The sequence below is a fragment of the Chlamydotis macqueenii genome, chromosome 2, assembly GCF_036417535.1.
Source record: "Chlamydotis macqueenii isolate bChlMac1 chromosome 2, bChlMac1.mat, whole genome shotgun sequence".
In the NCBI taxonomy this organism is placed as follows: Eukaryota; Metazoa; Chordata; class Aves; order Otidiformes; family Otididae; genus Chlamydotis; species Chlamydotis macqueenii.
In genome coordinates, this window is record NC_141557.1 from 161962638 (window position 1) to 161990424 (window position 27787).

General features: G+C 42.3%; 1 protein-coding gene across 9 annotated transcripts in view; it reads left to right on the forward strand.

Annotated features, from left to right (window-relative positions):
* ADGRB1 (adhesion G protein-coupled receptor B1) overlaps positions 1-27787 on the forward strand; it is a 201212-nt gene that overhangs the window by 170542 nt on the left and 2883 nt on the right. For 6 of the 9 annotated variants that reach the window (XM_086741346.1, XM_086741347.1, XM_086741350.1 and 3 more), the window contains 6 exons: positions 3817-3988; positions 5176-5271; positions 7991-8045; positions 11806-12485; positions 13442-13477; positions 15298-15402. In XM_086741346.1, coding sequence (XP_086597472.1) covers positions 3817-3988; positions 5176-5271; positions 7991-8045; positions 11806-12485; positions 13442-13477; positions 15298-15402 — 1144 coding nt within the window. The remainder of the gene's footprint in view (positions 1-3816; positions 3989-5175; positions 5272-7990; positions 8046-11805; positions 12486-13441; positions 13478-15297; positions 15403-27787) is intronic. The other 3 variants (XM_086741348.1, XM_086741353.1, XM_086741354.1) reach the window with 1 other exon arrangement.

Consider the following 27787-nt stretch of genomic DNA (forward strand, 5'->3'; position numbering starts at 1 on the left):
GACATTTTGACCAAAGGCCATCATCTGCTTGTTGCCAGAGCTTGGTCTGCTGTCTGCTTCCATAAGGCCAAGTCTTTGCCATGCTAGACAAAGCTGTGGACAATATTATCGTGTGGCCATGTTGTCACACGTCATTGTAATTATATTTGGCTGCACTGTGCTATGGGATTGCCATATCCCAAAGTAATGCCCTTCCTCTGCAATGCAGCATTGGGTGGTGAGGAGGAACAACGTGACACTGCAGTTGTACTGCTGAGTAACATTGTCATGTCATGGTCATCACACAATAAACCAGCATCATGCTCCCACAATGCACTGTAATGATCTTCCCTTGATGTTGCTGTCACTCATCATGAGTGCTGTCATGTATGGGACAAGTAAGAGGATCTGCCAGCTAATTCCTTTGTCTTGAGCAATAAAAATCCTGGATTCATTGATCATAGCTAATACATAATGAAGAGTCATTAAGTAATCAACAATGTCATTATATAACAAATCATGATTTCATTTCACATCACGTGGAACAATAACGTGAAGTTTCTTAGGTCCTGTAAGGTATTTTGGAATATTTTAAGGATGCAGACCAACTCCTAAAAAAGGGACAAATGGAAAAGTGGCAGAAGTACGAGATCTGCTATGAATTAAACTCATAGCAAGTAGAAATAAGTGCAATATCACATGAAGCCCACTTATCTTCCTCTGAGTTTTCTTTTGAAAGTTCAGGTTTGATATTATTTTTTTTTAATTTAACTTCTTTTTAATTTAATATTTCAAAAGCTAAGCAGAGCTCTGAAAGTGAAATTGCAGTAAGTCATATTCCTATGACCTGTTGCCATCTGCTGCCTGAGAATAAAGATTAGGCATTAAGTGTCAACCAACATTTCCATAATGTTTGTAAGGAATGAATATTGTTGAGAAGGCATCTGCGAGGTGAGTCAAAAAAGAGAGCAGAAAGACCATACTCTTAGCTGGTGTAAGTCAGCACAACTCAGTTGGGAAAATCCTGATTTACTGTAGCTGAATAGTGGCGTAATACTGTTTTTATCATCTGAGTTGGAAGGGCAGATTATGTTTTCACCATCTGAGCTGGAAGGGCACGGATTTAAGTGGTGATTTAAGGTTGCTTATGTTGGGAGCAATAGTGAAGTCCACCAGGATGTCTCGACTCAGAGGAAAGTTGAACAGTTTGCCCATATGGGCAAAGGGCAAGGGACTAGGAAGCACTCACTGAGTCAAGCGTGAAAACAGTAGGAGCTCTGAGGAAAGCCCACTGTAGTTATGGATCATTGCATCTGTGCTCAGGATAGCAAATAGACTCAAGCAGTGCCTTGTTAAAGAAGGGTGCCTGTGTATTTTTTTAAGCAGATTTTTAAGCTAATGGATTGAAATCTAACCATTTGCTAAAGATAAATATAATTCACCTCCTCAGCAGCATCCCTTACAGCCCTAAATCCACATCTAAATCTTAGACCTGGATTCAAACCATTGTAAATCTGCTGTTGCAGTTCTTTTCAACAGCAGAGAGCCCATCCAAATTTAGACGGCTGATTCAGACTCGTACACAGGTCAGGTCCATTCTCAGATGTGGTTGCCTGGTTTCTTGTTTGCATGCTGGTGGTAGTAACATGCATGTATGTGTGTATTATGAGTATTCTGGGAGACTAGATAATTCCAGGAAGCAGAGTTGTGTGGTATAGACCTTTTCTAGCAGCCTCTATTGACTTTGCTGGTTTCCAGCAATCACATTTGCAAATTACCACTGGAATGACTTCATCTGCCACGCCATGCATCAGGCACATTGTGTTTGTTGATACTTGTGTGAAAGACACATCTAGAGTGACATGTTATAGAGCAAGCCTTATCTTTCCATTTGACTTTTCTGCCTCTCTGATTTTTTTTTTTTTTGCTGCACTTACTGATTAGCCAGTTTTATTAATGCACCACTGCAAATGATAGCAAAAAGAGATTTCAGTATAATGAGGCAGATTTCAGGGGGCTGAGGGACAAGTGGAATAAAAACATCTGTTTAGGAGTTGCTTGGTTGAGGGCTGTCTGGCTGTTTTTGGGTTTTTTTTTTCAAAAATACTTTGAAATCCTAATTCATATTAGACATTAAAGAACATTCAGTTTGTCATCCTGTATAAAATTACAGGATGTCAGATTGTGTCATGGCCCTTACCTTACACAGAAGTCTCATAATGGTTGTTTTAATTGAAAAAAAAAGTATATTCCATTTACCTGCTCCTCCATTTGCCTTACATAAATTACATTGCTTAATAATACCAGCAAGAAAAACATCTGAGTCTGGAGAGGTTGTAAAAAATATTTGCAATTAGTGTGTTATTATGACTATAAAAATACCCTGTCACTTCAGGATATGGTAATTACAGCAGAACTGAGGTAACAATCCTTGAAAAACTCTTAACCTGAAGCCAGGGCCTTACATCCTGATGTTCATACCTGTGTCCAAGCTCCAGCTTTGTTCAGGTAAAACTCTCACTGAGGTCTGTGAGAGCGATACCTGGATAACCAGCAAGTAAACATTATTAAAAGATTGGTCATATATTTAAAAAAATGGTAAGCAAGTCCCATGTAAGTACTGTAAAATGTGTGTCATGATACATGTACCGTAATTTATTGTGTTGCCTGTATTTGTTTGTTAGTACATAGTCCGAGGTTTTCAATGCAGGAAAATCTTGAAGCTCAACTTGTTATTCAGACTGTTCCTATGCCTATTCTTATTTGTTAGATAAACACCCACAGAGAAATTCTCCTGGTACTCTTGGTGCACCAGTGCTGCCAAATATATAGGATGACTGACAGCTTAAACTCTCCCTAGTAAGCTGTTAAAATTGCTTGGGACACTTTTTGGTCAGAGAGTTGAATGACTAAATAGTCCATGGGAACAGAGCTGCTTCCTCATTTCTAAAGCTATCATTCATAGATAAAGTGGAGGTTCATGGGGCAGTACTTGTATTACACAAAACTGTTTTGTCTGTTTTTCTGTCCTGTGAATTAAGAAGTGGCTTGAATATTAAGTTATTTTAACCCAGAATGTCCACCCAAGAATAAAATTATTTGCAACACTTGCTAAATATAGAAAAAACTGCATATATTTTCAAAGCATTCAGCTGGGGAGATCATACAAGAAAGCTGAAAATTTTCTGTTGACAGAAAAATTGGGTCAGGTATCAGCTCTCCTGACGTTCATTGATGTAATATTGTAGGGACCATCAACTGTACAGTAAGGGAGCGTCAGTAAAGTAGTAGTCTCCGCATCAGCTCTATGCTTGTCCAGTTTAGTCACTTGAAACAGTGACACATGTCCCCAGTGTTGGTGTCTTCCATGTGCTGTGGAAGTCCAAGTGTCTGTAACCCAAATACCAACAGCCATCGTGACAAACAAGTCTCTGCTGCAACTGTTCCCCTTCCCTTTGGCAACCTTCAGTTATTGTATTTTGTCTCCCCTCCTTGGGAAATGCCATTGTTGTGGAACTGTGGCATAGAGTGGGAAGGGCGCGAAACGGGGAGTGAGGTGTCTGCATCCTTCCTCCCCACCTCGAGTTTTATGCATGACTGCACCATTGAAAAGTAGTCCCTCCCGTAGAAACGTGTGTCACCTGTTTTGGTAGCGTGAGTGTGCAAAGCACCTTCCTGCTTCCCTGTGACGGGGACTCAGAAGACATCTAGCACAAGTATACGTTTGCTGAATAAGCCTTCTGAAGCCCCATGGGATCAGGAGGCTGAATTAGCATCCCATGCGGAAGCAGGCGAGGCTGAAGTGGAGCTGAATTCTCTTTTCCTCTCCCTTGACAGGGCATCCCTTTGGAGCTCCTGCGTGGTCTTACCTCTCCTGGCTCTCACCTGGATGTCTGCAGTTCTGGCAATCACAGATCGTCGGTCAGCACTTTTTCAGATCCTTTTTGCTGTCTTCGATTCATTGGAGGGCTTTGTCATCGTTATGGTCCATTGCATCCTAAGGCGGGAGGTGAGATGAATGAGTCGTTCTCTTTTATATAACGACCGTACTTTCCACAGAAAACGTATGAAAAACATCCAGTCAGCCTGCTAGCTTCTCTAATCCTATGAATTTTTGCCTTTGTGTAGACAGTGAGCAAAAAAATGACCATGATAGTATCAGTTAGAGGGAAGGAGGGATGAATCAATGGTTTACGCTGAGTGTACTGCAGAGTGGAATTTGGGGGACAGCCTTAAATCAGCTAACATGTCAGATTTTGCTTGTTTAACAGAAAAAAAAAATAGTATTTCCAGAATGTTTACACCTCATCTTCTGAAAATTGAATATTAACAAAAACAATTTGTTTCTTCAATTTAAAGAGGGGTAACTTGTACCAAGATTTACAGAAGGATTGTACGTTGGCATTAGTGCCTAGATGTTCGAGCTAGAAAGTAAAGCTAGCAATAATCAAGCAAGGAAATTGAGTAAATTATCTCCAGCTTCCCTGTGGAGATTTAAAATGGTAAATTATATGAGGGAAGAAAAGGATGAATCTTTCATGGTTTTTTTTTTTACTCTTTTTATCCTACTGAGTGGATAGACTATTAATAACAGAGACAGGAAGGGTTTTTTTTCCAATATTCATTTTATCGTCTTATAGCTTAAATTAAGTAAAACAGATTAATTTCTTATGTCAGACCAATGAAATCAATGGAATTACAACACTGGCTTGGCTGAGACTGCTTCAGCTAATTGCATTATGAATATGGGCCTGTATTTAACTCCCGTTGCAGTCAGTGGCTTTTCTTTTCCATTGATTTCAGTGAGTTTTGGCTCAGATATATATTACAGCTGATATAGGATCATAATCAGACATTGTAGATCCCAATATAATGATTTATGCAATGGCATCCACCATAAATGTATTACAAGCTGCAAAATGGAAGACATTTATATTCTTGACGATATAAATCAAGCAACTAGAAGTGATCAACATGTAAAACCTTTGAGTTATTCTGTTAGCATGTGAGATATGAAACATATAAACTGGTTTAAATTAATACGTGAATACTACTAAAGTAGGATCCATGTTCTTATAAGCTATGAAGAATTTTTTTTTTTTTTTTTTTTTTTAGTCCTCAGCAGAATTTTATATGGTTTGGTATTTCTGTCTGACTCCAGCCTTCCAACCTTTGCAAATTCATTTGTTTCTGCAGGTCCAGGATGCTGTGAAGTGCCGAGTAGTAGATCGTCAGGAAGAGGGCAACGGAGACTCAGGGGGCTCATTTCAGAATGGACACGCTCAGCTAATGGTAGGGAAAACTACCATCTAGTCTATTATTAAAGGGACCTATGGGCATTTTTTATCCGTAACTGATAAACAAAGGGCTCTGTCCACCACAGATTTTGCAATCATCACTCTTTTTTTTCCTTTAAACCCGCACTTATACAAATGTAGCACCTAGCATAACTTCTTTCACAAAAATATGATTACATTTCTTTGTAGTATTAAGAGGCTCAAGCTTATGTAACAGGTTTTGCAAACATCCTGGTGAGATCCTTTCTTTTCCAGAAAATATGAAGTAAAAAGATACCTCCCAGGTCTTCCAAACCTTTTCATTCCCATCACGCTGCCCCGTCTTAGCTGGAGATAGGAGGTAGTAGTTTAACACTGTTTTAATCACAGTGTGTCTTGTTGTAGACATTATTATAAAGATGCCATCTCAAAGGGTTCTCGTTCTTTCAAAAGCACGCTCATTTACATTGCTTCACTGGGAATGTAGTTTAAGTACTCTAAATCTTGGTTCTGTTGTCTAAGTCCTTTACAAACACTCCAGATAAGGCCGTAGAAGAATAAGCTATGGGGAATATTCTGCTTCAGTGTTACGATGTAGGTAATATAAGAGGCATTTGATTTCCGAAGTTGGGGTAAGGAGCTCAGGATAATCCCAAGATTTGAATAAGTTCCAAAAATATCTCATTAATGTTAGGCCTAGATCATAACCCACTGCTGGTTTTTTTCCCAGTCACTCCTGTGCTAAGCTAAACAGCTTGTGCTTGGGTACAAGATCTCATTTCAAACAGCAAAATCTTTAAATCAAGACATCAAGGGATTCTACCACACCTCACAAGCATTTGTTAAAACCAGGTGCCTCATTTCTAATTTAAATGCATAGTCTTCTCATTTTCAGACTTGGGTTCTTGCTATGCCTATTTACGGGTAATTAGAAAGCCCCTTGCATGCCTACTACTTTTGTTCCTTCAGTAATAGACACCACAATCATATCCAGTCTCAATCTTCCTTCCAATAAGATAACACACTGAGCTTTTTTATTCTTCCTTTGTAGGACATTTGCCTTCAAGTTATTTATATAACCCTTTTCCACCTGCCCTTCAGACTTTCATCACCCTTTAAAAATGCGGATGCTATATTTGTTATTCTATTGTCACCAACCCAGGTGCTATATTCTGAAGTTTCATATTTTTCTCTCTCTGTATAACTCCCAGTTTTCATTCATTATCAACCACCTTGCAAAATTCTGTGTCAGCTACAAGTTTTTTAGCAATCAGATTACGTTTACTTCTGTGCTGTTGATAGATATGTTGAGAAGTAGAGAGCTTAGAATCAGTTTCTTCACATTCAGGCACAAAAAGCTCCGGAATCTAGATGTGAATGATGACTTCTCACTGATATTTTTAGAGGAGTGCAATGTTATTTTATAGCAACCGAATTGTACAATAACCAAAGAAATCAAAAGCTTTGCAGGATGGCATTTTTGCCTTTACCTTTTCCAGTGATCTCCGAATCTGCCCAATGAGAATAACCTTAGCTAAGTAGAAATGTTTTCCACAAAATACTATTGACTGGTATTAAATATAAACCTATACCTTATTTGTTTATATGTACTAGTAGAACTAGTACAGGATGTTTGGTTACATTTTTCTGGAACTTCTATCATGAAAATGAGATTGTATCTCTCTGTGTCATCGCACTTGTCCATTTAAATGTTAGCTCAGTCTTATTTCTCTTCTATTCTTTTCAGATTTATTTGATATCTCAAATAATTTACTAAGGAATTATCAGTCAAAAAGGTTGAAATAATTCCTCAACAAGTTTTTCAAAAACCCTTGGATCTCAACCCATCAATATTAAAGTTTTTATCCCAGGGGATGAGGATTTTTTTTTTTTACAATCTTATTAGTATTGAACTGGAATGCATTTAATCCCAGTAATACAAATATATTAAGTGTCTTCTTTCTGAAATGATACTCGAAATAATTAGTGAAGTCTTCTACCTTTTGCTAGTCTGTGGCCTTTCCATTACTCCATGAAAACTTGTGACCCACTGTGACTCAGTGTATCCAGTTCTTTGAAATGTCATCTGCTAAAAGCTTTAGGAAGAGAATTAACTCATACTGGGAAAAAAAAAAAAAAAAAAAAAAAAAAAAAGAGTTTCATTTGGCTGTACAGATCACTTGAAAGTTTTTCAGCTTTTGTGCCTGCAGGGACCATTGATTCTATACGCTGAGTTTCAGAAGCAGAGACTTGTTTCCACTTCATGTAACTTGGTGATAGATCACAAGAAAGCTCAGTGGGTATGGAGTGTTCTCAGTGGCATCCCTAGATCTTTTTAATGAGTGGAGGGGAATCCACTTAGACGAAGTGCAACGCGATATATCCAAAGCAGATCAGGCCAGGAACCTGTCCCCTGTTTTATAGGAATGTGCGTAAATGTGTTCCAGGGAGATATTTTAATCTAGCAGCCCAGGAATTAGTGTATGGACAAGCAGATGAACCCAGCTAAAAAGCAATGTTACAGCTTTACACTGCATGAGGCCCAAAAGTTACAGGCGGAAAAAAAGTGATCCGTTTGACATGTTTCAGAGACCAAGCAAAACATCTGTCCTCCACTCTTCTGGCAATGGTTGTGTCTGCTTCACTAATTAAAGTGGGGGTTTGCATTTTCCAAATGGCTTTCTTTCCTACACCACCTCCTTTTGACCACATCCTCTGCATTCTCTGTCTTTCAGACCGATTTTGAGAAGGACGTGGATATGGCTTGTAGATCAGGTGAGCACATCACAGGTGAGAATCAACAAGTGACCTGGTTTGGGGATTGAACTAGGCCATTTTTTTTTTCCTTCCTGTTTTGTTGGTGTGTGTCTTAGTGACTTGCATGTACTTGTGTGGGCTGCCCTTACTCTTAACCTTGGCCAAAAGAAAGCAACACTCTTAACTCTCCCCTATGCTTTGCTCATTCCGTTTTCCCGTAGCTCTCTTGGCCTTTTGACTAAGATTAAGCCTTGCCTCTGAGGTATTAGTTCTCACCTACAGCCCATGTAACACAGTGGCAGAGAAGAGTATCAAGGAAGAAGAGGTCGGATCCATTTCTTCCTACTGTGATCCTTCTTTGCTTTAGCAACCTCTGCCCAATGGGGTCACACCAACCTCAGACAGCTCTGTGCTGAGATGAGGTGTCTTTGAGAAGGTCTGGAGTCTGGAGACCCTTCCCACCACTCCACCTGGCTCCGTGCACACCCCTTGTAAGCTGCCTCTACATATGGAGGTGGGTCAGGTCCCTCCTCCTTTGCCTGCACCTTTCTGCTGTGTGTTCAGTCACACACCTTCATTTTTATCTTGAAGATCTGCATGAGTTGACAGTTCCTTTCCCCAATAACTCCCTTTTCTCTCATTGCCCTGTGGATGTCTGTGCTGTCCTTTGCTACCTGTTCGTCTCTGCAGGTTTCGTCCTCTCCTGGTCCTGGCATGCCTGACCATTTGGCTGGGGATTTTTTTTTCTTACCCTTTGTAGATATTTAGGCTTTGATTTACCCTCCCAGACTTCTCCCAAGCAAGAGAAATACCAGCTTGCTTGGCACTTGCATATAATTCATATCTTCCAAACCAGGATCTCCCCTAGACAAGGACAGTTCATACTATGTGTTCAGTTACCCTCATGGGAAAGCTTCTGTCTGTCTTTCTTTCTTTCTTTCTTTCCTTCTTCCTTTTTCTCTTCTTTCTTTCTTTCTTTCTCCTTCTCTCTTTTTTCTTTCTTTCTGTTTCTGACCTTCTCTTTTTCTATACACATCTACCTGTCCCTTTCATTTATCTTTTTATTTATCAATCTATAATTTATTTATTTGCTTCTAATGCATTTATCTATAATTTATCTCTTTCTCTCTATCTTGCAATCACTTATTTATCTCTGTCCTCAGCTGTCTGTCTTGCTGTACCTGTTATTTATGTATTTCTATCTCTATCAACATTTATCTCTGTCACTGTGTTTCTGTGTATTGTCTATCACTGTCACTATCATTTATCTGTCTAATATCTATCTATATCTTATTTATCTTTTCCTGTCCTTCTCTCTGGCTCATTCCCTCTCCCTATGCTTATCACAGTCACAGTGTATTTATCTCACTTATACCTGTGATATCTTATTTCATGGTCTCTTTCTGTCCATTTATCTCTTTTCAGGGTCCGTCTGTTTTTTTTCTTTCTGTTTCTCTGTCTCACACTCTCTAATATAATTTCTAGCTGTCTTCCTCTTCTCATTTGTCTTCCTCCTTCTTTTTTGACACTGAAGAACTCAGTTCAAAAAATGCTCATGTGAAAAAACATGCACGTGAGACCAGGTCTCAGTGAACGTGCATCCAGGCTGGCTGTTGGCACACACAACCAACTACACAGCCAGAAGCCCACTTTGTGCTGGAAACCAAGGTAGACCCTGGGGTCCTACAGTAAAGGAGCCTTTCTGGATCTGCTACCGAGCGTCTTGCTCCCAAATCGAGCTTCCCAGAGGAAAGGAAGGAGCTGATTGGCTTCACATTACTTCAGGGCAGAAGACCCTGGATCAACAGCTTGCTAAAACAGCCTAGGCTTCTCTTTCTTTGCCAGCATACAGCTATACAATTTGTTTGTTGATGTCTGCCTGAAGATATATTCCTTCTCTGATAAAATTCTGTTAGTTTGCACCAAGCAGAGTAGTTAATAATAGTCCCCATTTCAGAGACATTTCTATATGATGCATCATCCTATGCATTCTGATTATTGAGTAATGAAAAACAGAAATCTGTCTGTTGGTTTCTGGACAACATTTCTCCTGGAGGCACCAGCTCTCGTGTTATGGCAAATTGGAGATATGCCTGATACTGCTCATAACCTCCTCACTTGAATTCACTGATAGGTTTGGGTCCATGGCTCAGTGTTAAAAGCTCACTCTGCTCCATGCTTGGAGATTGCCAGGTGCAAACCTCTCCAAATCTACTTTCTGCAGCTGGCATGAGCATGGAGAAGAGCCTGAATCAATAAACCTTACTGACACTCCCAAGTGAAGGCTTTGACTTCAGGAACATCTCCCCACAACGTATGCTATGAATACGCTGTAATGCTTTGATTTATCCTAGCATGTCCTCTAGCAATGTCAAGACAACTGTGCCTCCCATAGTTACACCCAGTGCATTTAGCTTTAAAAGCATTTTTTAATTTCTTTTATTCTACTCGATGTCCTTGTCATCATCCTGCCTTGCCTGCTCCATAGCTTTTGAGGGGAGCTTTGCTCTTCCAGCACCCATCACTCCCAGTATCAGGTGGTAGAAAAATTAGTATGTCTTCAGTCCCATGGGATGGGACTGTCCCCAGTCCTGCCTCTGTCCCAGGTGAAGCAGCTGAATAGTATCAAGTTACCCTGAAGATCATTGTCTCTGGTCTATTAAGAAAAAAGTAGGTCAAAGGATCCTTTTTTTTTTTTTCCCCCTTCTGAGATGGATGAAAGGGGAATATGCTTTTATTTCTCCTTTCCTGTGCTGAAATACTGGGTAAGTAGCCTTCAATCCCGCACCACTTTGCCCCTGGCCCACAGTCTGTGATTTCCATCCCCTTGAGGCATCAAGGCTGACGTCATTATCTTCCTAAAGTTTTTGTTGCAGCCTCTAGTCAATTAAGCAATAGATTCTTATGCCTAGAAAAGGAGCAGATGTCTTGTTATGGGCAGCGTTGTGTGGGAATGAGTGTCTGTGTGTCCTTTATATACCTCCTAGGCATGTTCACCTCGTCCTCGGTTTAAGGTTTTCCTCTCCTATTAAGGAATATTCATGGCACTCCTTTCTCTCCTCAAGGGAAATTGAGAAACACTAAATAATTAGCTCTTCACAAAGGCTTGGCATGATTACTAGAATGTGAGCTTTTTGGAGAGCAGTTAGAATTATAACAAAATGTGGTGTGTTTTAAAATACTGAATTATTGACACTGAAACTGTTCCTGGAAAAAAAGATCAACCTGAAGCGTTTGGAGCATTTAAAACAAATGAAAAAAAAAAAAAAGAATTTACATTTGAAATCATTGATAAGGCTCCATTTCAACTACTTTCTGAATAAAAATAATTTTTATATGAGAATAATCTTTTATTTTAGGCTATAGGCTAGTAATATGTATTATATATATACACATATACTAGATGTACTAAATATATGGGCATGTATTTGCTTTTCAAGATACTGTTATTGATGTGATAATAAGTGATGGTTTAGTTTGGAGTTTTGGCCATGATTGTGTTGGGAAATTTGCAGCATAAAAAATTGTTTCAAAATCAGAATTTTTTTTTTTTTCCCTCCTTAGCTTTAGCTTTGCCTTTAGTATCGTGGATATATATTAAAAAAAACCACAACCAACCAACCAACCAACCAAAAAAACCCAAACACCTAGTATAAAACACACTGTTCTGCCAGCATAGCCTCTTTCTGAGAGGTCCAAGGGAACATTATAGCATGGTGTGACTGTGGTAGGTGTATTGATGTGTTAACAAAAACTTAGGTAGGGTGCTAAGGATACTTGTCTGTCTCCTTAGTGCTGAATAAAGACATCACCACCTGCAGGACCTCAACCATCACAGGAACACTGAAGCGTCCATCACTACCGGATGAAGAGAAATTGAAACTCAATCACCAGAAGGGGTCATCAAACTTTAACAGTCTTCCAGCCAATGTCTCCAAGATGCACCTTCAGGGCTCACCTCATTACCTGGGGGCCATCAACCTTAATGAGTTCAGCAATCACAGTCTCACTCTGAAGAAGGACAAGAACCAGCCACCTAAGTCCATCTACATCTGTGATGGGGACATCTTCAAGAAGCTGGACTCAGAACTCTCTCGGGCACAAGAGCAAACGCTGGACACCAGCTATGTCATTCTGCCTACCAACACGTCTACCTTACGGGCCAAACCGCCCAAAGACGAGAGCAAATACAGCATCAATATTGACCAGATGCCCCAGACACGGCTTATCCACCTCAGTATGGCTACTGACCCAGGCTTTGTTGTCAAGAGTCCTCCACGGGAGCCTGTAACCCTGACATGCACTGAGGTGCAAGGTTCCCCCATGATACAACAACAGCAACAGCTGGCTCCACAAAATATCTCCAATGAGTCACAGATTCCCAACAGCCTGTGTGACACAGGTGACTCAGGGAACTCGGGTGTGGTGTCCAAGAGTGAGACCGTCTCCACCCTCTCCATGAGCTCCTTGGAGGTGAGTGTGTGAATTACTGTCTTGTTCTCAGGCCAGAATGATGCCCTGTCCTCAATATTGGCCATACTAGGTGTTTCAAGAGAAGCACCTTAGGCCACATGCAACCCACCATGAGAGGTTACTGACATGTAATACCACTTTGTAATCTAGTGTTTAAAAACCCTCATGACTTCCACAGACATATTCCATCGCTGGATGGACTGTCTTTAGCTCTTTAGGCAATGCAAAGTCCAATCAAAATATTAGCTTCTCAAGGACTGTTTGTTTTAATGTAAGGAACATGACTTGGCTTGCATTACCTTTTCTCCTGTTCTCTGCCTCTGTTTCCCATTTTGATGACTTCAGTCATGATATAGATGAGAAAACCCTATTGACTGCAGGTGTAAAATGTCCCTAAGACATGCCCCTCAATGCTTTTAGTATCAGAGGTGTGTTAGAAGTTTTGTATAAGCACAGCTCTCTCCTTCTGACCTGTAATAACTCATTGCATATACTAGCAGTTCTTCCTAGACTATAGATCTTAGGCTGATGCCTGTCCTGGTTTTTGCACTTCTCAGCATCTGGCCCTTTTCTTGCCTATTGTCAGAGAGCAGGTCTTGGCCATTGCTGTCCAAACTTCAGTCTTGGATGACTGATGCTCAAAAGCTCCATTAGATGAGTTGGCTGAGCCTTTCTGCTTTCCATTCTGTGAACCATCTGCAAGCTCATAACTAGGATAGAGGCTTGAATTGGCCAAACTCCCATGCTCAGTGCATGCTTAGCCCTCCTTGGTGACAGGGATCCCTCTGAATGGCTGGCACTTTCCCTCATGAAGAGCCAGAGAAACACATTAAAGGTGTAGGAAGAAGGAAGAGGACTCTCCCTGTTTTATCTAATGTGTGGTTCAATTTGTGCCCGCTCACCAGCATCAATCCCTTACTAACCTTCACCCATCTTTTTTTCTTTTGAATACACAGAGGAGGAAATCCCGGTACGCAGAGCTAGATTTTGAGGTGAGTGCATCCCTTTCTCAAGGTGTTTTTTAATGGGTAGGACAAGAGAAAGAAATGCTGCTTTTCTTTCTGGCACCTTTGTAGGAGTGTTGCCTTTGCCAAAGAGCTGCTTCAAGAGTTTAAAAATGGAGGATTAAAAGAGTTGTGCTGGCTGCCTAGTAAGGCTTACTCTGTGCTGCTAAACAAATGGATGATTTATATTCGTCCATGTTTAATTTATGGAGCAGCTTCTGTGTAAACATTTGTAAATCAAGATCCTGTAACTCCTTTCCTGTGAGCAAAATGGTTACAGAGTTAATGGAGCTGTAGGTGACGACACCACATTCCTGTTTGGGAAGCACAGGTATATTTGATTGGTGGCCTAAAATGCCTTGCGTTTCCCACAAGATCTGTTGCTTAACAGAAAGGAAGCTAATATGTCCCCACTGTCACAACTCATTGTCAGCTATTAATGAACCTCACAGAATCAGCTTGGGTGGAAAAAGTCTATAACGTACAAATAAGACCAGGGGGCTGGAGCACCTCTCCTGTGAGGCCAGGCTGAGAGAGCTGGGGCTGTTCAGCCTGGAGAGGAGGAGGCTCTGAGGAGACCTTATAGCAGCCTTCCAGTGCCTAAAGGGGGCTGATGGGAAAGATGTGGAAAAACTATTTAGTAGGGCCTGTTGTGCCAGGACAAGAGGTAATGGTTTTTAAATAGAGGGAGGTAGATTCAGATCAGATATTAGGAATTTTTTTTTTTACAATGTGGGTGGTATAGTACTGGAACAGGTTTCCCAGAGACATGGTGTATGCCCCATCCCTGGAAGTGTTCAAGGCCAGGTTGGATGAGGTTCTGAGCGATCTGATCTGGTTGAAGATGTCCCTGCTTCTATCAGGGAGGTTGGACTGGACGGCCTTTAAAGGTCCCTTCCAACCCAAACCATTCTGTGATTCTATGAAGGGAAATGTCTATCCTCACACCTGAAGCATAGCCAGTCCTCCACAGAGAGAGGATCTACTGAGAGCTAGTGCTGCTATCCTATATCCAATCATGACATCCTTCTCAGTAGAGCTATCCTTTCCCTTCAAAGCCATTAGCTTATTCCAACAGAGTCACCTTAATGCTAGAATCACTTCAGAGCTCCAGATTGTGAGCTTGGTCTGAAATTGAGGTATGATGGGTACACCTAAGCTGATACTTCAAATTTGTCTCAAACTATTTGAGCCACCTCTGATTATATAGTACTTGACAGAGCACAAGAAAACCAAATTCAACATGCTTTTACATGCAAGGGAAAGTTCTTTTATAAATTGATCCTGCCTCTCCTTCTGGGCAGTAGAAGGTAGAAATGAAAGCAGAACAGCCAAAATACAAAGAAAAGGAAATTATGGAATAGTTCCCAATGGAACTTCTCATATCAAATCCTACATGTTTGGGTAAGCTCCGAACACATTTGTGAAGGAGGCACAGTGAGAACAGAGTGGACATGGGCTCAGGTATCAGTTAAAGAAGGTCAGCAAAGCTTCCTAGGTCAAACTGATATAATATTGCCAGTCAAGCACAAATTCTGCAGTACAAACAGTTGGCAGTTGCAAGATTAGGGTAACGGTAAGTCAAAACATTAGTATTTACCAGTTTCTCCCACCATCTCATCCTGAAAATAAAGACATTGCTACACTGGGTCCTCAGTGAACGTTGAAGATAGTTTCAGCACAGCAGATTGCACCTGCAGGGAGATAGAGGAAGGTTTTAATAATGTACATAACTATGAGGGGAAGACATTTTGTTTCTGTACATCTGAATAGGGTTTGCTGACCTGTGGCACTTACGTTTCTTTCAGAAAATCATGCACACAAGAAAACGTCACCAAGACATGTTCCAAGATCTGAACAGAAAACTCCAGCATGCAGAGAAGGAGAAGGACTCTCCAACAATGGACAGCAAGGTTAGTCAGACACTTACAGAACCATCTTCTCCTGGAGCTATTTAGTGTCAGCAGCAGCACAGCGAGAAGCAGGAAAGTTTAGGAGCCCTCATTGAATGCCCTACCTTGATTTTCCATCCATACATGTTGCAACAAGCACATGTGCACGACACAGGGCATGGAAAGTCACAGAGGTACCACTAGCTTGTCTACAGAGTGATCAGAAGCCCAGAAAGAGAATGTCTGTCCTCATGTCTGTTCATAGTGAATGGAGTCTCTGTTGTCTCGTTTGTCTCTGTTCCCTGTGTCCATGTCTGTTCTTTGCATCCCTGTTCAGGTCATCTGCGAGTGCCCCATCCATCCACTCGTAGCTAGGAACTGGAAACCAGGACAACCTTGAGGAAATCAAGGTGGAAAGGGGAGAGGGCAGAAGGACAACAGGAATCTTCTATCCCACTTGCAGGGTCTGAGTTGGAAGCCAAGGCAGCAGAGTTGGGCATGATTATTTAGGAAAGCTGCAACAATGGGGTTTAAGCTGTGATGGTGGCAGTACTTTTTGAATACCGCATGCTAATTAAATGTAGCATGAGAGCATTTGTGGCAGCTGATCACCACATACGTGGCTTTCCTCGACACGAGCAAAACGCCAGGGCAAGAAGAGACTTTAAGGGAGGCAGGTTGAGGGACAAACCTTGCAGCCTTTCAGAGGGGCAGAGATTTGTTACGAGAAACAGATATCTGGAACCTGTGTAGTAAGTGATGTGGACAAAAATACACAAATAACGAAGGGTAGGCTGATGGCACTTCGCCCATGTCTCAGCCCATTAAACCTACTGGGCAAGAGCGAAAATGTTGCAAGGAAGTATAACTGCTGCAGCAGAAGGGAAAAACAAGTGGCAGAGCCAGGCTGGGAGTAAGAAAGGAAATTTGGGTTATGCCTGCACTCAGGAGAGGGTCTATTTATAACATTCTTGGTCATTTGCAAGCAAAGTCAGATCCACGATGCACAGTTGACTGCAGAGTGGCCAAGGTGGCACTAGTGGGGCTTATTTTGATGGGACTCTGTTAGAGGCAAGACCAGAGCTCAGAGAGTGACTGAACAAGAGGTTTACTTTGGTTCTTTGTGAAAGGAGAGCACTACAGAGCCTTTGGTCTGCATTCATATCTCACAGCATTGCTATGCTGAGCTCCAGAGGTGTGGTCCCAGAAAATCCTACTTCTATTGTGTGTGACCAAGTGTCATTATGGGCCATCCAGTGTTACAGAATGAGAGGGACAGTGACTCTAGCAGGCAGATTCAGATCAAAGAAGCCTGTGTTGGCCCAGAATCCCTATGCGTTTCACTGAATTTCGTCTCTCTGCTTCTCTTCTATTACTTAGGTATGATGCAGCTGTAAAATCAAAAATGCTTAAATACCATCTAAAAGCTAATCTCTGGTATGTTTGCAGGAGGGTTTTATAGATTTAGATGTTTTGAGTATTTCAGAGATGCATCTATGTAGAATTAAAGTTGCCAGTGTCAGCATCAAAGAGCTTTGAACTGTTGGAAAGTAGTTGTGAAGGCGGCCTTTGCTTATTGACTGGATCTTTTTAAAGTCATGATTTTCCCTTGGATGTAACCTAAGAGGGGGAGCTTGCAAAGATCACTATTGGCAAATCAGTAGTGGATATTGGTTTTAAAACATCCAAAACTGTACAAAGAAAAATAAATAGCTTTCTTCACCACTTTTTCTACCATTTGCTTCTGAGGATCCCACTGGAAATTATGCCTCATCTTCAGTTTGCCCTGAGAAGACAAACTGTGGATACTAGGGATTAAAGTAACAACAAAAGAAATTTTTCTCTTTTATGTATGTTTAGGTTATAAAACGATGGAGTATTTCTTCTGGTGGAAGTGATAAAACTAACGCTAGCGTAAGTCTGGCTTTCATTTTGCATTGAAGAGCATTGTAGACCTGTCCCGAACCTTTCCATGATGCATGAATCCAAACACATTCCTTCACCAGTAGGAAACTCCTTGCCTTGTGGGCATGAACAAGGTCATGAGGATCCTGGAATACCCTTGAACCCTTTCACACCTAGCATCATAGAGCAGAAGGGATGTTTACTGGGTGTAGTCCATCTGCCTGCATTGCTGTATCTTTGATTTCCTTTTTAAATACACAACCACAAAGTCAAGCTACAAAGTCTTTCTCCAGCCCTAGCAGTTTCCCAGCCTATCCTGGCAGCATGTCCCATTGCCCTTAGTCCTTTCCAAGATACGGTCCTTTTCCTAATCTTCTTGCACTTCTTCTCTCCTCCTTCAACTCCAAGGTCAGAAAGGTGCCGCTGAGACTTGAACTAAATGTCTGCATAGGATAGACCTCCTTTGGGAATTTCTTGTAGTGGTGCTGGCCCTTTTTAGGGATTGGATTGGGTTTTGGTTTTGATATAAATGCTAGTCCTCTCAGTACTTCAGTGCACTAGCCAAAACTGACTACCCTGTTGTACCAAATAGAAGAATGGGAGAGTACCAAATACAAGAATGGGAGTAAGAAACAGATCTTCTGTCTCTTCAGGAAGAGGGTTTGAAAATTCAACCATCGCAAGTGTTTACTGTTGAGAATTTCTCCAGCTTCAGTGGTAAAATATGATTTTTAGGGATTTTTAAGGTGTGTACCAGCACGTATATTCCTCCTCTCTAAGTATCCTGACACATTTAGACTTTGGATAAGTATTACTGCAGCGTACACTTGAAAGATAAAGAACATTGCCCTTTGCCAGCTGTCCCAGGGTAGTTACTGGCAGAGCTGGAAACATAATCAGGGACTCCTGCATGTTTGAGCTGTTGAGCTTTCCTCCTTTACAAGTTCCACTTCTGAAAGGCATTACTCATATGAGAATGACCCAATCCCTATCAAAGGAAGGCTTGACAAATGCCTCTGGGCTTGTCTCTCATCCTGCAGATGTCAAGACAGGTTTGGGGGTGGATTCTGCTTTCACTTCACCCAGTAACCAAGGTGTCCTTCCCTGGCATGTCTCTTCTCCCTCACTGGAGGGCACTGGGTGGAAGCAGACATGTGATCATAGAATCATAGAATCTTAAAGTTGGAAGAGACCTCCAAGACCATCAAGTCCAACCATCAACCTAACACCACCATGCCTACTAAACTATGTCCTGAAACTAAACCATGTTGCAAATGTGAACCTTGCCTGATGCAAGGCAATATGTAAGATTGTTGCTAGCCATCACATGCCAATATTCAAGTCACAACAGCTACAGCAGAGATCTTGAGTCTAATCCGCATCCTGCTGACTTTAGGGTGTCACCACCGCCACCAGTTGACTTGTCATCAGCTTACTAATAAGCAAAGTTGCCAGGATGGTATGTCAGAGGTAGGCAATGAGGAGAACCAGAATACTGCCTGGAATGCCAACCAAGTCTGAATCTTGACAGTATTCATTGAATTCCCAGGAACCACTGTGGCATTGTTGTGTGCTGCAGTTATTTTGCTACAAACCAAACCACACTGCTAAGGCAAAACTAACTTGAGCCTCAGAGTACAATAATACAGATTTTCCCCTTCTTGGGTAACAAACTTGCATGTTTCCATGGGATTTTTTTTTCAGTTTATTACATGAAATCTATTCCATGTGACATGGACTTTCTTATATATGTACCTCAACTATAAAATAGTCCCATTGGAAGCACGTTCAGATATTTCTGATTAAAATCACATTGTCCAGAAGGATGCATGTTCAAAGTATGCAGGACCACACACCCACCTGCATTCAAGCCCAGGCCACGTCACTGCTGCAGCAGAGTAAAGGGATCGCACTCATTTGTTGCATTATGAACTAAAAAAAGCTGTAGACACTATTATCCAAAGCTAACTTTTCAGTGCTAGGGAATTAGGATATTAGTAGACTGATATACAGCAAGATCTGATAACTGCAAGTTGAAAAGTCAGTTTTTTAACACACAAATATATCTCTGTATGACCTTACCATGGACTATGGTAAATTTTCTCTCTCTTGCAGTCTTCAATTTCAGATGAGACAAGGAAGATGGAGACGATTTTTGAAAAATCAGCCCTTGCTCAAAATGAAGTTACAGAGTTATAGGCCAGGCTCCTTTGCTCCTGTTATGCTGGATTTTGGGACAGATTATCTCAATCCACCTGAAGGGACTTTGAATCTAAACAGAGTATCTCAGGACCAGCTGGGCTTACTTTGCTCATCCTCCTCCCAGATGACCAGCCTATGTGCAGTGGTTGCAGACTGTTGCCCTTCCATTTTATCCCAGACTGAACTGGAAGCCGATTTTGACCCTAAGCAGAAAATTGAATGAGCTGTGTTTGTTGAGTATTTATCTCCTGGACAGCTTATTTGCAGCCAGAAAACGTAAAAGGAACCAAAGGTTTGGAGGCAACTGCTGTAGGATGTGCATCAGAAAACCCAGCTGTCCACACCATGCGTCCTAAGCGATTAAAATTAAAAAAACCTCTTGGTGTCTGGGATCCACCAAGCCTTAATTTTTAAAGTTATAATAAGTAGTCAGTGGCTTCCACCTGGATTGTAGAGTTCTCTTCATAGCAGCTTTAAGGCACATTTTGCTGCCCAAACCAATGCATATTGAAACATCAGGTTAGTACTGACTCGGACAGCAGAGTTCTTCCTAACCCCATCACTTTGAGTTGTTCTTTACCTATCAAATAGCTAAAAAAAAAATAAATAAAAAAAATCCTATTGTTGGAAACCTTGCTCCAAGTTTGTTTCTCCATTTAGGAGTCTGCCCTTTACCTGGCAGACTGTAGGCACCAATATGCAATTTTTTCCCCTGCTTCCTCCTAAATACACAACCTTCCCGAGAGGTGAAGAGCTGAGAGCTCGCCACATTAAAGCAAGGTGATGCCTATTTTCAAGCTGCTTTGTACCTCACAGAAAATATTTTCCTGCGCAGATCTGTATTGTCAGGGTAAAGCATCTCCAAAACTGCTCCTCCCTGTGAGTTAATTGCTAAAGAAATTCCATTGCTTGGGCTGGACACTGGGAGGGGTTCACATGCTCTGCAACAGCATGGTACGAAATTGGAGGCTTTGCAGCCTTTAAAGGAAGGGAAGGCTTTGTTTCTTCTATGCTTAGCGCCAGCTTTGAAAGCAATGGAAGTGACACTCCTGCCTTCCCTCTCGGTAGGAGTCCTTTGATCCAGCTCCATTAGAGAAGTTTGAATCGCATACATATTCTCTCTTCTTGCCAGCATCTGGCTTTGCATTCATTTTTGCAGCTCTTTACTCGTGCCAAGGTCAGCAACAGCCGTGCTGAACGGAGCTCTGCAAATCTCTCAGATTTACTCATTCTTACTTATTAGCCTCTTGCTACATTCAGCTCTCCGCAGCTCGAACGGCTTTTGCTTTGGCTGGAGCCCTGTCCGGGAGCCCACATGCAGGACCTGGACTCAGTCTGTACCTCAGCTCTCAGATTCAGTTCCATCTCTCTGTCGCTTCAGAAAAAGCACTTGCTTCAAAATCCATTGGGGAAAGATTAACAGTTTTTTTCTGCCTTTCTATGACTTTTTCTTATTTCCTTCTAGACAGTGTTTCTGATTTGATTACTCACCTTTTCTTCCTAGGTTGAGATTTTTTTCTTAGCTTTCCAGTTTGGACACCTGGAGGATATACCCATTCCACTTGCTTTGGCATCTAACAGAGTAGTGAAAAAAAAAAAAAGGAATATTGATCAATATTGCAGCTCATTCCTACTCAGGGCTGTGTCTACCTGGCATGCTCTGCTGCATGATAGAATTAATTTCCTTGCTTGCTGACTACCTGTCCTTTCGCTAGCTGACAGCGGAGCCGGCAACCCTGCTCCCAGGTAGGAAAATTTGGCTCCTGTCCATGGGAACCTCTTTGCAGGGATGGTGGTGGTTGTGTCAAACCTCATGGAGGCTCAATCCTCACTGAGGAATTAGAAAATTGGGAGGCTCCTGACTCCTGCTGTCTGCTGTGTGTCCCTCTGCAAGGGAAGCTCCACTTATGGGTAAGGTGTGCCCTCTGTGTCATGTTTTTAATCCTCTCTGCACTTCTTAAAGGCTTTAGTAACTGGTGAATTTTAAAAGACCAATTAGGGTAACCTTTATAGGGAGGGATGCTACATAAAGTATAATAATTGCTGCAATAAATTCTGTTATGAAAATGACATCAGACCTTAATTCATGTAGCCATAAACCATCTGTCAGCTACCAGGTGCCCAAATACACCATCAATGAGAAGTTCACCTCCTCCTGTAGATCATCTGATACCTCATGTCCCAAGTCTTGGGCATCAGTTACTCTATTGCTTAGAGAAACATCTTATCCCCCGTATCCCCTGTAGCAACAGTCAATTTCTGTCACGCTGTTTGCAGCTATCAGGTGCTCCAAAACCATGCAGTGGCCACCTACAATCGAAGATCCTGGTTGTTTAGACTGGTTAAGAAAAGGACTCTATAAAGAATCATACTTTGGGTGCTCTTGGTCCCCTCCTGGAGTCCCTAGGTGTCCCTGTGAGGCATGGGGCAGCCTTGAATGATTTCAGCATTTTGGGGAACACCCAGTTCTCTTTGTCTGCCAAGTGGAGTGGGGTCTTCAGTAGACCATAAACATTGTCCGAAAAAAGGATAGTATGTTAACCAGCTAGACTGAATACAATAAAAGCCTAGAAAATATCCTATTCCTCATGCTTGTGGGACCACAGGCTTTCTCTTCAGCTTTCAGGCAAGGGATTGTTTATGAATCAATGCAAAGAGACGCTAAGGGTCTATGAAGGACCTCCTTGATTCAGTGTCTGTTCACCTTCCACTCTGCCTGGCCTCACTAGACTTTGGCTCACAGCAGCACCTACAGGTTAGACCATCTGAACTTCAGAGACTGCAGAAGAAGACATGTTTTTATAACCCAGCAAATGCTAGATATTTCAAATTTCCTAACTGATTTCCATCAATGCAAGTTAAAACCACAAATTGTTTCTTCTTTTTTTAAAAAAAAAAAAATAAATTCTGGACAGTCAGCCACTTCCTTTTAGTTTGCTTTTCTCCTAAATGAAAGAAAAAGTATCTTTGCAGTTCAGTAGCATAAAATGAAGGAACTGCAGCTACTTGTTTCAAACAAAGAAAGGAAAATTTATCATTCTGTAAAATAACAAGACAGCTTTCCCATTTTCTAATCACTTTTCATTGACATTGATCCAAAGATGGATTAGACAGTGTGAGCTACATTCATCTTTCAGATTCCCTGCTATATGTTCTGAATAACTTCATTCTAGTCCTAGAGTCATCAATGTCATGGGGAGAGACCATTTGGGTCATGAAATATCCTTCAAATTGACACTTGAGGCAGTGAAAACAGCATGGGAGTAGCTGGTTCTAGGGGTGTTATCCCAGAGTTCTCTGTAGAAAGCACTGAATTCCTCTTCAGGTTATTTAGGGTAGCTATAAATTATTGGGTATTAAAAAAAAAAAAAAAAAAAACCAAAGAAACAACCAAACAAAAAAAAAACCACAAAACAAACACAAGGAGATGCAGCTTATCAGCTTGCACTTCTCATCATTTTTGACTGAAATGTGAAACAAAAGCTGTGTCTTAGTGCAGGCAGTCAGTCTTCTGTGCTATATTTATGCAGTACACTCACACCGCTCCTAAGCAAAAGAGTTGCACTAGGACTCTCCAGGTACTCTGGATGAAGCCAGCCTGCACCCCTGAAGGCAAGACAAAGCCAACATGCAGAAGAGCTCGTGGCAGGGAGATGCCTCGCTCCGCTACCATCACCTTTCCATAGACACCATGAGTCCAGCCCAGGTGACTCGTTGCAGTCTGCCACAACCAGCTTTGGAAGGAGAGGGCTGTGTGGATTGTCTCAATGGTCTTTGATTCTGTCTTTGTTAGTGATTTGGAGGTTATGTTGGCACTGCATCTTAAATGCCTTTTGTTCCAAATCCTCTCCATCTGCTGTAAAGATGTGCAGCCAAAATGAAAGCCACAGCTGAATGAAGGAGACTCCGAATGCCACCAGGCTGATGAAGACCTCCAGTTTGCCCTGTGCAGCAGGTTTTACCCCAACCTTGGGTCTGGATGCTCCCTCCCTTCCCATCCTTCTGACAGAGCAGTCTTCTCCGCCGTCCTGGCACCAGGCAGGAACCGATAAATATTTCCCCTCCTCCCCGACGGCCAGAAGCTCACGGGCTGTGTCAGGCCAGAGTAATGGCTCTGTCTCTGTGAGTTACTGGCAGTGCAGCCTCTGCTGCTTTCAGCTCCTGTTTCGGGCCATTCCTGGCTGTCTTTGAGGCGCCAGGCCCTGGGCCAGCACCGGCGCCTTTTACAGCTAGATTACACAACCCTCTCTTCAGGTTTTTTCTTCTTTTCTGTGCATAGCTAGGCTTTCCCTCCTGTCTGCAAGAATTGCTAAGACCCCACAGTGAGGCTGGAGGAAAATGCCAGAGCTGAAGCATGAGCCCAGTGGCTATTTCTATATGCTGTTCAAGTGGCCAAGACCCAATAAAAACCTTTTCCATATGGAGGGAAAGAAAAAAGGAGCTGTTCCCAGGACCCTGCTACCAATTCCCAGGGTGCCTCTTGCCAAGGGGAGAAGATTTTGTTTTGTCTCCCATCATTGCCAGAGCTCAGCCTGGCTGATTGCATTTAACCTGCTCAGAAATCCAACCGAGCACTGAGTTCTTCTGCACCCATGCTCAGCTCACGGCTGTGCATGCCGCTCTGTGAGCTGCTGGTGCACCATGGTGGACAGCCAGTACATCCCACCCCAGAGATAGCACCTCCACTCACAGCATCACTAAAGAAGTCTAATTCTTGTCTGAAAAGTGGGGAACTAAAAACAAGCCTTCTCTCTCCATTTGCTGATCTCACAAGGGTCCTTTTCATCTTCTAACTGTATGTAGAACATGAGGTGCACAAGTCCATAAGACCTGATGAGATCCATCCACGTGTCCTGAGGGAACTGGCGGATGAAGTTGCTAAGCCATTGGCCATCATATTTGAGAAGTCGTGGCAGTCTGGTGATGTCCCCGATGACTGGAAAAGAGAGAACATAACCCCCATTTTTGAAAAGGGGAAAAAGGAGGACCCAGGCAACTACAGGCCAGTTAATCTTATCTCTGACCTCTGGCAAGGTAATGGAGCAGATTCTCCTGGAAGCCATGCTAAGGCACATGGAGAGCAAGGAGGTGGTTGGTGAGAGCCAACATGGCTTCACCAAGGGCAGATCGTGCCTGACCAATTTGGTGGCCTTCTATGATGGGGTGACAGCATAGGTGGACAAGGGATGAGCAACAGATATCATCTACCTGGACTTGTGCAAAGGTTTTGACACTGTCCCACACGACATCCTTCTCTTTAAACTAGAGAGACACAAGTTTGATGGATCGACCACTCAGTGGATAAGGAGTTGGCTGGATGGCCGCACTCAGAGTGCTCAATGGCTCGATGTCCAAGTGGAGAGCAGTCACGAGTGGCGTCCCTCAGGGATCCGTGTTGGGCCTGGCCCTGCTCAACATCTTTGTCGGCGACATGGACAGTGGGATAGAGTGCACCCTTAGCAAGTTCGCCGACGACACCAACCAGTGTGGTGCCATCGACACGCTGGAAGGTAGGGATGCCATCCAGAGGGACCTGGACAGGCTGGAGAGATGGGCCCATGCAAACCTCATGAAGTTCAACCAGGCCAAGTGCAAGGTCCTGCACCTGGGTCATGGCAATCCCAGGCACAAATACAGGCTGGGTGGAGAACGGATGGAGAGCAACCCTGAGGAGAAGGACTTGGGAGTGCTGGTGGATGAGCAGCTCAACATGAGCAGGCAATGTGCCCTTGTGGCCCAGAAGGCCAACGGCATCCTAGGCTGCATCAAGAGGAGCGTGGCCAGCAGGTCGAGGGAGGTGATTCTCCCCCTCTACTCTGCCCTGGTGAGACCCCACCTGGAGTACTGTGTCCAGTTCTGGAGCCCCCAACATCAGAAGGACATGGACCAGCTGGAGGAGGTCCAGAGGAGGGCCACGAAGATGATAAGAGAGCTGGAGTACCTTTCCTATGAGGACCGGCTGAGAGAGTTGGGGCTGTTCAGCCTGGAGAAGAGGAGACTCTGGGGAGACCTGATAGCAGTCTTCCAGTACCTCAAAGGGGCCTACAAGAAAGATGGGGAGAGGCTGTTCAGTAGGGTCTGTTGTGATAGGACAAGGGGTAATGGTTTTAAAATAGAGAGAGGTATATTTAGATTGGATATTAGGAAAAAAAAATTTACAATGAGCGTTGTAGAACACTGTCCCAGGTTGCCCAGAGAGGTGGTGGAAGCCCCATCCCTGGAAATGTTCAAGGCCAAGTTGGATGAGGCTCTGAGCAACCTGATCTGGTTGGGGCTGTCCCTGCTCCTTGCAGGGTGGTTGGACTGGATGGGCTTTGAAGGTCCCTTCCAACTCTAACCATTCTATGATTCTATGATTCTATGTAGACTTCTTTGGAGTCACTAAGCCCGCCACAGTCATAGCTAGACAACACATCACACTGATAAACTAGACAGAAACAACCATATGGGGTCAGACCCAAGGCCAGTCTGGCCCTGCCTTCTCTCCATGGTAGAGTAAAAAGCAGCCTGGAAAAATAAAAGAGCAGCGCAAGCAAGTGGTAGTACATCTTCAAAAAGATCCCCAAGCCTCCAGTGTTCTGTGCTGACCTCCTGATGCCTGATGGTGTCACTTTACTTCATAAAATGATGTTGCTGTTGTCAATGTTTCCACATATTTTTTTAGAACTTTGGAAGATTTCAGCATCAACAGAGAGCTGTGGAAAGGGGATCTGCAGTTCGGCTGGGCACTGTGTGCAGGACTGTCTCCTGGGGTTCGCTCGGGGCCAGGCACTGCTTGGTACCTCATCACGCTCTGTGGTTCTTGTGTTGGAAGAGATGATCCCTACCATCTGTAGTCCGTTCCTACCAACCAGAAGCCACTAAGAGTTTCACAGGCCTCTTTCACATCCATCCATAATCTCTTTTCAAGGCTGAAAGTTTGTAGTCTGTGTAATCTTTCCTCCTACAGAAAATGCTCAGTAACATTGTTCATGGCTGTAAACTGGTCACCCTTATCACTTCCCCAATATCCTTTTTATCAGGAAGCCCACAGAGTGCACATAATATTCAAGATGCAGGTGCAGAGTGGAGTTATGCACTGGCATAGTGATGTTTTCTGTTCCATTCTCTCTTCCCTTCTTACTTTATCCATTCTTAATGATTCACATCATTTATTGCCTGATTTTTATCCCCCTTGAATAATTAATGTAACCCTTAGATCTTGTTCCCCAGTGACAGCTCTGATCAGAGACCATTGCTGTAGATGTGAGCTCATAATTGTTTAGGGTTTTGGGGTTTTGTTTTTTTTTTTTTTCCCCCAATTTCTGTTCCCTACGTGGATTTGCAGCTGCTCTCACTCAGTAGCTCAAAAGCAGCCCATGACAAGAATGGCTCTGGTGTTTGCCAGTCACGTTCAGTGTACATGATCAGACCTGACTGCATCCTTACAGTACAAAGGAGAGGCTGAAGGTCAGGAGTGTGGCAGACAGAGGAACTGTTAAAACATAGATTGGTTGGGAATAAAGAACCTGATGCTGAAGGTGGCCGTAAATAGTGCCATCAAAGAAGGGCTTTCATTTGAGGGAAAAGATGGAATTATTTATGAACTTCATGCTTATGATCATTGTGCTGCTCTCTGTTAAATAATACAGCTGTGGACATTGGTAACTTTGAAAACTTGTCGTGTTACAGCAATTGTGGGAGAAAACAAAATGTTTTCTATTGAAAAGAGCTGTTCTGACCAAGGTCTTTTTTCTTCACCTTTTGGAAGACTCTTAGTTTTATTCCATTTTTTGTTCTATGTGTGCTTTTGTCTTTGTGTGTACCTTCTTGCTGCATCTTCTCATGGCAGACTAATGGCCTGCAAAAACACTGTAGGTAGAAGTTTCACTTCAGGAAGTCTCCAACTTGCCTCATTGAGACATATATAGAGATAAAAATGTTTCAGGTTTTAGTTGCAGTTGTTCTTAGGTAAGTTCCAAAATAGATAATGGAATAAGCCAACATTTAATCACCTTTTCTGTCATATTAGTATTAATTGCCGTTGTGTTACGTCATGGAATAAAGTAAGAATAGCACCAACAGCATAAGAAAAGCTGTGTGTCATACAGCTTAACGAAAATCTCGGCTGTAAATTTCAAACACTGGAGTGTTTTACATTCTTCTGAACAATATTTTTCCCAAACTTGATTTTTTAAGCAAACAATTCTCTTTCAAATGACTTTTTAAAAGTTATTTTTTCTCCCTTTAAATTAAAATAAAGATAATTTCAGAATGTTTTCACTTCACATTGAGAAGACTAGATTTACCTGCTTCATAT